Source organism: Pithys albifrons, chromosome 3, assembly GCF_047495875.1.
Source record: "Pithys albifrons albifrons isolate INPA30051 chromosome 3, PitAlb_v1, whole genome shotgun sequence".
NCBI lineage: Eukaryota > Metazoa > Chordata > Aves > Passeriformes > Thamnophilidae > Pithys > Pithys albifrons.
In genome coordinates this window covers 58,010,144-58,020,224 of record NC_092460.1, presented here as the reverse complement: position 1 = coordinate 58,020,224, position 10,081 = coordinate 58,010,144, and the positions used below count along the sequence as shown (strand labels likewise).

Sequence of the window (10,081 nt, the reverse complement as noted above, 5' to 3'; positions counted from 1 at the left end):
TTATGAACAAAGAACATTAATAAATACAAAACTTTTGTTTGACTGAATGTTAAAAAAATATTTTAAAACTTCAAATGCATAAGCTTGCCTTAATAGTATACTGTATGAAGTATTTTAAGTTTTTTGTTCTATGTCTAAGGATACTTGCTTCTATTTACTGTGGATACTTTTCCATTTAGTCAAAACCAATACACAATTATTCTTTGCATTACCAATAAGATGCAAATTTCCATCAATTAGGGCATGCTGACACTTCTTTTTGGGTAACTTCTAAATGGGTTGAAAGTCAAAGTCTGAGGGCCTTGTGAGTAGAACTACACAATGTCAAAGGAGACAGAAATGCAGATGGGGAATTCTGTTGTTTGAGGAATGCACTTGCTTTTTAGAAATGATGAGCAACCTTGATTATTAATTGGTTAGTGATCCAGGAGAATCCTCTGAATAAACATGAAGCTTCTCATACTAAACCTCTTTGGATTTTGTCTAAGAGAAGTTCCTCAGATGATGTAAAGTTCTGATATACCTAATGAAATTATGCTAGTTTATACCAGCTGAGTAGGACTTGAGGACCCTTTTCTGACATCCAGGAAGTGTAAAAAGGGCCTGAAGCAAAAATAAAAATTCCACACGATCAAATCCTTGCATCAGTGAACTAATGAAAAGTTTCAACAGTGATCTCAGAAGAGTCAAAATTCCACGCAGAGTGTCTATATGCACACATCAGCTCTGTCAACCAACAGGCTAAGGTTCTAAGGTTTTTTCTTTTTAGTAAGTATGAAAGACAGTTTTATCAATAATACACACACACGTACACACACACATGTATATATTATATGTATAACATATTATTTTTATGCATGGTTCTCAGAAAATTCAGAAGAAAAAAATTCCACAAGAACTCCAAAAAAATTTAGTAACTATACATTTTAAAGAGAACTCCAACTTTACGCAAAACATTAAAAGGGATTTATTTTGTTTTTAATGTTCTTAAGTGACTTAAACTAAAACTCTTGCTGACCTGGTCAATTTGATGACAGATGACAGTTTGTCATCTGAAGTGAGCCTTTACCCTTTACCTCTCTGAAGTAAAACTCCTCAATACAGATAAATAATTAATATCCATTATATGGAATAAGCCAAAATGAAAAGATGCGCATCTACACTGGTAAGTTTTACCATGGTATTTTTAGGATTTACTTGAAAATACATATCTGTACATCGGTCCTGTACATATCTCATTGATGCTATAATAGCAACAGATGCAGAAGACAAGTGGGAAACAAAGTCTTTCTCTTTTGTTTCAAAAGAATTGACCTTCAAGAGGGGAGAATGCCAAGATATTAAAGCTTACTAATCACTTAAAACACAATGCAAACATTAATTACAGCTGATGTAAGTAAAAGCTAAATACACTCTCAGGATCCTTCAGATTTTCTATGCTATACATTTAAAGACAACGTATCAATGGCATACATCTTCAGAATTTAAAATGCATTTTGTGGGCTTGTCTTTATTGTAATGTTTGAATGTAATTCAGACTCTTTACTTTCCCTTAGTATGGCTGGAAATTTCACCAGTATTCACATTAAAAGTAATAGCAGTTACTCTTAATGCTTCGAAGCCCCATGAGGTACATTCACCTCCTGTTTACTTTGTCTTCATCCAGTATTTGCTTCTCCTGAACCGAGACCACCAGTGCTGATGAATTCTTGAGGCTTTCTGGGATGGGCAACCAGCCACCTGGCACCCAACAGAGACCACATGTTGCTGTACACACAGCCTTTGCCAGGCATAAACACAGCTCCTTATAAGTAAAAGTTTAGAACATGAGTTCATGGCATGACTTTGCTTTCAAGTTTTATATGCAATATTGAAGAGTATGTTATCTGTATCCATTTCTGTGTTTTCTGTCAGTTCAGAGACCTCCATCTGAAGACATCAATGTAAGGTAGAGGACACAGAATTTAAATTAAGGATGCAAAGGTATTTATGACTTGCAATGATTACATATAGTTGGAGGCATTTGAAAGATGCTCTTTGTTGAGGATATACTTTGTTTGCCAGAGTCAGATGAAAGTATTAATGCAATTAAAAATTCTCAAATGTCAGACAAGGTAGATATTTGCCTAAGAGACAGTCCTGCTAAGTGCACACTCCTCTTGTCATTGTTCAATTCAGTGTTGGTTTCACAGTAACAAACACAAATTGTCCTCATTTTTATATCATGTCTATGGAGTCATGGGCAGCAACAACAGATGCAGACTCAGTCTGTCACTCCAGAAGGAATACAAATGTGCTTAAAGCTGCTTCATTTATGAAGCGAACATGGAACTGTTACCTGCCTGAAGAGAAAAACAGAAACTGATTTTGTTGACTGGTTTTCTTCTCTGTATAACTTAACAGTAGAGCTTTTCACAGACATACAACAGAGATATTTTTTCCTTATAATTTTGGAAATAGATAAATTTAATGACACTTGAATGGACATTTCTTTACTCAGAAAGAAAAAATGTTGTAAGATGTACTTTCTGGTCCAAGAATACACTTGCCTGCAAAAGCTCATTGATGTCATCTAAGGTGATGAAACAACTCTCACTGTTTTACAGAACTATTATGTTTGTGCATTTTGGTATTGGCAATCTCTGGCAGCAAAACTCCCTTTGAAGTCACCTGGACAAGTCAATACCAAACTGAGTTTACATGTTTGGAAAAACTGAACAATCTGTCCAATGCAGTGACAATTTTCCTTCACACTGAGCAGATATTAGAACAAAGTAGTTAAGGAGACTGAAAATCTCTCAAGTTGTAGCTAATGCAATCATATCAAACACCAGAGAGTAACCACTACAGAAGGCACTGCAAAACCTGGACAGCCTGTTTACTCCTACACTGCTCTTTCCACTCCTGATCTAAAACGAACTATTCAGTCCTGCCTGAATCTTCCAGACTCTTGCATTGATTTCATGGGTTAAGTACAGCACAGCTCCTGTGGTAAGAAGCCCCTCACCAGAGAAGTGCACAATTCTGTGGAGGACAGCTGGGAACGAGAAACCTCACTTGCCTTTGCTGTTCTCTCTTATATACTAAAGCAAGAATGATGCATCTGATAAGGCTACAGAGACCACAAACTGTGCTGATTAAGCAACAATTAATAGAAACTCAGCTCTACCTGGTCTGTTCTCATACACTCACCTGCTACTTTTAGCAGATTATGTTTTTAGTTCACATTGCTTTCAAGCAGCTGTAAGACAACTGCTGAAGGCTTCTCTGTACCAGCTCTCATGCCAAAAGGAGAAGCAGTAGCTGTCATTCATTTTGGAATTCTTGCACATTTATTTTGAAGCATTCAGGTTAAAAGTAAAATGTCTAAATTAACAATACAGGAATAATTAAATTAGCCGCTAAAGATCTTATCCACAAATGTAGCCTACCAACAGCAAAATGTAATTTTATCCCCAAATGGACTGCTGAATTACAGTAGTTGAAAGTAATTAAGGCTATGGTAAAACTCTCACCATAACAACTTACCAGTACATGAAACAGTAACAGTGTTGAGGGAAAAAAAGGCAACAGCTACACTTGTAGTTGTTCCTTTTCTTTTTGCTGCAACGTGCTTGGGAAAAAAAAAAGGTACTTTATTAGTACAGTACTAGTCTTTTCATTCCAACAGAAGATTCTACAAGATAGTTAAAAGGGAACCCAATATATTGACTTGAGAGATGGGCTGATTCCAATGGGATGAAGTTCAACAAGGCCAAGTGCCGGGTCCTGCACTGTGGCCACAACAACCCCCTGCAGCGCTACAGGCTGGACACAGAGTGGCTGGAGAGCAGCCAGGCAGAAAGGGACCTTGGAGTACTAATTGACAGGAAGCTCAACATGAGCCAAAAGTGTGCCCAGGTGGCCAAGAAGGCCAATGGGATCCTGGCCTGTATCAAAAATAGCATGACCAGCAGGACCAGGGCAGTGATCCTTCCCCTGCACTCTGCATTGGTGAGGCCACACCTTGAGTACTGTGTTCAGTTCTGGGCCCCTCAGTTCAGAAAGGATATTGAGGTGCTGGAGCGGGTCCAGAGAAGAGCAACAAGGCTGGTGAAGGGACTGGAGCACAAGCCCTATGGGGAGAGGCTGAGGGAGCTGGGGTTGTTTAGCCTGGAGAAGAGGAGGCTCAGAGGTCACCTCATCACTGTCTATAACTACCTGAAGGGAAGTTATAGCCAGGTGGGGGCTGGTCTCTTCTCCCAGGCACTCAGCAACAGGACAAGGGGGCACGGGCTTAAGCTCTGCCAGGGGAAATTTAAGTTGGATATCAGAAAAAAATTTTTTACAGAGAGAGTAATCAGGCATTGGAATGGGCTGCCCAGAGAGGTGGTGGATTCACCATCCCTAGAGATTTTTAAACACAGATTGGACGTGGCGCTGGGTGCCATGATCTAGTAAATGGACTAGAGTTGGACCAAGGGTTGGACTCGATGATCTTGGAGGTCTTTTCCAACCCAATCGATTCTATGATTCTATGATTATATGTTTGCTATTAATTCTTCCTAGTTGTAGATGAATATTCCTAATTTCTCAAGGAATATATATGCCATATATGCCAAAACATATTCCATATATGTAAGAAGATATCTGATGGAGAATGCAATCTGTCTAAATTTCCTGCTAAGGCCCTCTCCTGCATTTAACTGGGGTTTTTTCCTCTTTTCTTCGTATAAAACAACATTTTATGTCTTGTGAAGTTAAAAGGAAGATGTATGTTCCATTTCACAGGTTTTAATATCTGTGAGGATCAGGTGCAGAATGAGTTATTCGTAGCAATTAATATACCTGATGAATACACAATCTTTCATTCTATATACTGTACATGAAGTAAATTTAAGAATTTATTATTTGAGCAAGCCTAAACACTGAAAATTTCAGCTCCTATCACCAAACTGCTAGACCAGAACCTTGCCTATTTCTGCCTTCAACAGCAGCCAGCACATTTCACACAGTGTGAGAAGACTACAGGATGTGTCCTTCTGCCATCTGCATCAAATTTTCTCCTAAATCCCTCATAGTTAAAATGTGACCAAACACCATGAAATATGAAATTAAACAACACTCCCAAAATGCTTTAGCATGGACTATTGTAACTTAAAGTATCCTAAGTCCTTTTCTGGATTTCACAACATTTTTTGCCCAAGTCATGTTCAAGGAACTCCAAAGTCCAAAACTGTTATTTTTAAGGTATATTTGATTGGACTGGTTACATAAAACTTTTTCTGTTTAAAAATTAGACAAAGTCATGTTTAAGTACGAGTTTAAATATGAACAGAGCCTTGAATAATTTCAGAATGACCTTAGGAAGTGATTAGGATTTTAACAAGTTCTCATTAACTTTCTCCTAGCATAAAATACCCCCCTGGAAACCATTATACCCTATGGAATATAAAAAAATAAAAGAACACAAAAATGTTAACATAAAAAGTATTTTAAAAGATTTAGGAACGCAGCCAGGAAGAGATTGCTTTCTATTTGTTTCCATAATAACAGCCTAGCTGTACACCATAATACTGACCTAGCTTTACCCCACACAGCAAATAACAAGATTTATTTTATTTTGTTGCTTCCCCTATAGGTCTCAGCAACCCCTTCTCACAGTGGGAGTAAGGACAGACAAAGTAAAGGTAATGTCCTCTTAACAAAATTTTGTATGCAGAAATATTCTCCATATCAATGTCTATATTTAAACCATAAGGTCCCTTAAAGGGTACACGCTAAGCACATGTTTCACCTCTGCAGTAAGACCTTGTGTTTGGGGTTTTTTTGTGTTTGTCATAGAGCGAAAGAGTAACAGGGAGAAGCTCTCAGACATAAAATCACATTTGTAAATGCAATTAGAAAGTGAAATAATATACCTTATCTCATTTTCCTCTTGACAGTCATGACACTGCGTAGTTTCAGCGCTTTCTGGTCTGGATTTGGGATGTATTTTCTAGGAAGAAAATGCATGAAATATAAATATTCTAAGGCTTTCTTCAGTAACTCCCCAAACAATTGTTGTATGTTTCAATTTACTTCAGATTTTCAGTATCAAAGTCATCTTGCAAAATCTAGGTCAAATCTTGTCCTCTAACACACATCTATTACTGATATAATTTTACTATTGAAGTCTTTGTATTGTAGGCAAGGGCACAAGGGGCAAAAGCAAAAAAATTCTAGTCTCAATATACCATAGGAGAAATGGAAAACTGGGTGAATCCCACATTTTTTGTTTCCAATTAGACAGTGATCATGATGATAAGACAGGATTTGCACTTTGATGGTGGAATTCAAGAATCTGACACATCTGCATGTCACAGTTCAGTGAAAATCAAAAGAGGTGTCTCTTGTTTTCAAATGCAGAATGGTTCTGTTCTTCCCATCTCTCCCAGAGCTAAGAAATGTAGTAACACTATGTAAACAATTAAATGTAGTATTTCTTACCTTCCAGTATATTGCTCCCAAAATAAAGCCAATGAGAAGAGACAGCAATGATGTCAGTGCTATGCTGATCCCTTGCAGGCTGGAGCTGCTAACGAAGTCAAGTGCTTCTGTAATTACAGATACTCTCGTTAGTGAAGACACATTTATAGCAGAAAACTATCTTCAGGGCAACACTATTAGCAAGAGCACTTTCATGCACCACCTACATAACAGCATCTTAAAGAGCAGAACAGATACTTCAAAGTGCTATGTACATGAAGTGCACTTCATAGAAAATCTTAGAGGAAGCTTTGGACCACAAGGATGCTTCACCCACTTCTTAAACAACTGTGCTGAAAAGTACCACCACTAATTCTCTTTTAGTCATTTGTAGAGAATTATCTTTTTCCCACACTTGAAAGTTGTGGATTTATTAATTTTTGGAGGTCTTATTTTGAAATGCTAAGTAATTCTTTGGAGAAGAACATATATCAATTTTTGCATATTCCTAAATTGCACTGGACACCTCCCACTGACTGCAGACAGACACTTTGCCACTAATGACCAATATGAGGCCACTTGAGGGTGGCTAATTTAACAATATAAGCCTAACCACTTCTAACATCTTCTGGTAAGGTGCCACTGACTTCAGCAAAATCAAACCCTTATACCTTGAGGTCTAGCTGTGTGTTATTTGGTTATAACCATTTCTTGTTAGCTTTTAACACTTTAAATGGAAGAGCAGCAATCCTAGTTTTTTCATTCCCCTCACAGGGACCTGAAAGCAAGCTGAGACTAAAATTTGAGCCTCCAGTTACTTAATCAAGAGCAGAATGTGAAAAGTCCTACTTGGAGATCCTCCACCTGAAAGGCAAAATGAGCCACAGGAGACTGTTGGTTTAGACACCATCCACCCAATTTTGGTCCGTTTCAAGATTGGGTGTCTGCAGCTTGAATGGTGGTTGTATTGTCAGATAACAGAAAAAAACCCAAACTGTATCCAATCACTGGAAAAGTGATTGGATACATAGAAAGGAAAATTAACTGACAGCCCTCGAAATTTGTGAGACTCATGCAAACACAAATGGCTAAGGACGTACAGTATGATATACTGGGTCAGACAATGTGTGTTTAGTACATTATTATACAGCCTCCAAAATGCTTTAGTTTAGAAAGGAGTATTCTTATAATTAACTGGCAATTCATTTTCAACTCTCTGAGATTTTCTGGTTGACATCTTGCAAGTTTTAGACAAATATCCTTTTAATCTCTGAAATTCAGCTGTGTTTTCTGGACTCAGTGTAGACAGAACTAAAAAGTAAGACAGCAAAAAGTCTGTCTCTTATACATTCATATATTACATATATCTCTATCTCACACACTGTTTACAGAGTATTGGTTCTGGCTGTAGTGGCTTGAATTTTACTTATATCTGGTAGACTTGACATATTAAAAGGAAGCACCAGTCAATCAGAATCAATGGTAGCATAACATGAAAGAAATCTCTCTACAGAGGAGAGGGGAAGAATAGCAGTCAAAGTTCTACAGAGATAAACATTAGCTGGAAAAGAGAGGTTATTGAGTAGTCTGGCCCTGTCTCCTCAGACATTAAAGCCAAGAGCAGAAATTACCTGGGGGTCATTTCTAACTTTCTGTCCCAGATTAGGCACAGAGGACATTTGCTTGCAGAACTGATCTTCAGAAAAACTGAGTAAACTCAAGTCAACTCAAAAAAACCCTTCTTGTCATTACTCTATCTGAATTAAATTCTCAGACAAAAATTCCTGTATTGCTCTTGTGCTCTAGGCAAAAAAAAAGCAACCCTCATTTCCCTAATGCCGTTCTGCCCAGTGAGAGACTGCTGAGTTATACAACTAAATTATGTACATCATATAGGGATGGTAATGTTTTCTAGATTCCACTCTGTAAGCATCAGAAAAAAATAAAATGTGAAATAAAAATGAAAGAAAAGACTCTTCAGGCTGTGTAGAGCATAATGTATTTGCTAACATGTTATGGAAGACTGTATGACCTCAAAATAACTCTGCCTACCTGCAATGCTGGGCACTACGTCATGGCAGGCATGCTGGTTGTTACATGAATTTCTAGAGAAATGCTGTTTATGCAGGGTAATCTGTGATAGTTTAGCACCCTTGTTTTTAACAGTATTTTTCACAAACTTCATGGAAACAGACAACAGAAGAGACCCTTTAAAATGAGGTGTCTAGAACTGAAAAGTAATCTGATTTTCGAGATGATGCAGATGACTCCTTCATTATCTATGGAAACCTGAAAGGAATTCATAATAAGCTTTCCATGTAGGGGCCTGCAACCCAGGGACAGAGCCTAAATACAGTCCCATTGTGACACACTTCCTAGTCTACCTTTTAAACATGACAACAGATTTTTTTTCATAACTTGATATATCACGTATGAATTAATTTGAAAGTTAAGTAAGCCATAACTACCTTAAAAAGCAAATAACAACAGATTATTTAATTTCACATTTAAGTCCCAAAGAAGTCTCTTGAAAGAGCTGGGGGGAATGAAATGAGTCATGGCAGTTTCCTTCATTGCCTTTTATTTATATTAACATCTAAAACAGAAATGGTTGGAGAATTCTCAGTCTGGAGAACCTCATGGAGACTTGGGTCCTAATGAAGAAAAGGGAGATGGGGAAAGTGAGCTGGCTGACAGTAAGTTTTTGTTTCTTCAATAGGGACCTTTTCCTCTGTTAGAAACTTTAGAGCTCTATACACAAAGATTCTGACTCCCATCAGTTGTAAAGATAGAGCAGGAGAAGGAATAGGAGGAAATCAAGTGTACCAGGAACTTTGTGAACTCTTTGGGCAATGCCAGAGGAAGTGCTGGCTTTGCAGTTAGTGTATTATCCACTTTAAAGAGATTCTATCCAGCAAAGTGCAAAAGGGGAGTGGATGCAGGCCAGCACCTCTTGGAGCTCTCACTCTGCATCTTGTGGAAGATTCCCTAGGGAATTGAGCTCATTTGATGCTGATTTATGTGTAGCCTTCACAGACATTGGGATGTTCAAGCTGTGAACAAAATATACTTACATTAAAAGCCACTCAGCTACACAATGAAGTTACTGAGCTGCTTCCTACCTTGAGCCATGTGTGATTATGATTCAAAGCACTGGCTCATTTTTTTTTGCCATATATGTCTCAAAGGAATTTTCAGTTTACCTCTGCTCAGCTCCAACACAATTACCACAAGATCTTATCTGTAAAAATGTAGAGCAGCTCTCACCTGTTCATTAGATTTTTCCATTAACTATGAAGTTGGAACAAAGGCACAGAAGGCAACACCAATTGCATTAAGCCATGAGTGAACATTTTAAAATTGTACTGCAATTACTGAATTAAACAATGGTATTCTTTGCTTAATTAAAAAAGGAGACCTTCCTCAAAAGAGTCATAGAGATCTCTGTGTTTACACATTCTTTGAGCTGCTTGGTACTGAACAATAAAGCTAAATTATTGTGAGGAAATTATAGGCAAAAATGGAAGAAGGAAATACAGAACTTTTCATGGAAGTATAAAAAACATCATGGCATTAAATTGAGGGAGAAGAGTAGTAACAGGTAGTAAGTTCAAGTTTTGCTCAGAGCAATATG

The 10,081-nt window shown here is 37.6% G+C and overlaps 1 protein-coding gene across 1 annotated transcript in view; it reads right to left on the bottom strand.

Moving 5' to 3' along the window:
• Positions 1–821: 821 nt before the first annotated feature.
• The window catches only part of KITLG (KIT ligand), a 54,196-nt gene continuing 44,936 nt past the window's right edge, over positions 822–10,081 (bottom strand). Inside the window, exons 7-10 of the mRNA XM_071552117.1 lie at positions 6,469–6,575; positions 5,901–5,977; positions 3,529–3,613; positions 822–2,342 (exon numbers count right to left, since the gene is read on the bottom strand). Coding sequence (XP_071408218.1) covers positions 3,574–3,613; positions 5,901–5,977; positions 6,469–6,575 — 224 coding nt within the window. The 3' untranslated portion in view covers positions 822–2,342; positions 3,529–3,573. The remainder of the gene's footprint in view (positions 2,343–3,528; positions 3,614–5,900; positions 5,978–6,468; positions 6,576–10,081) is intronic.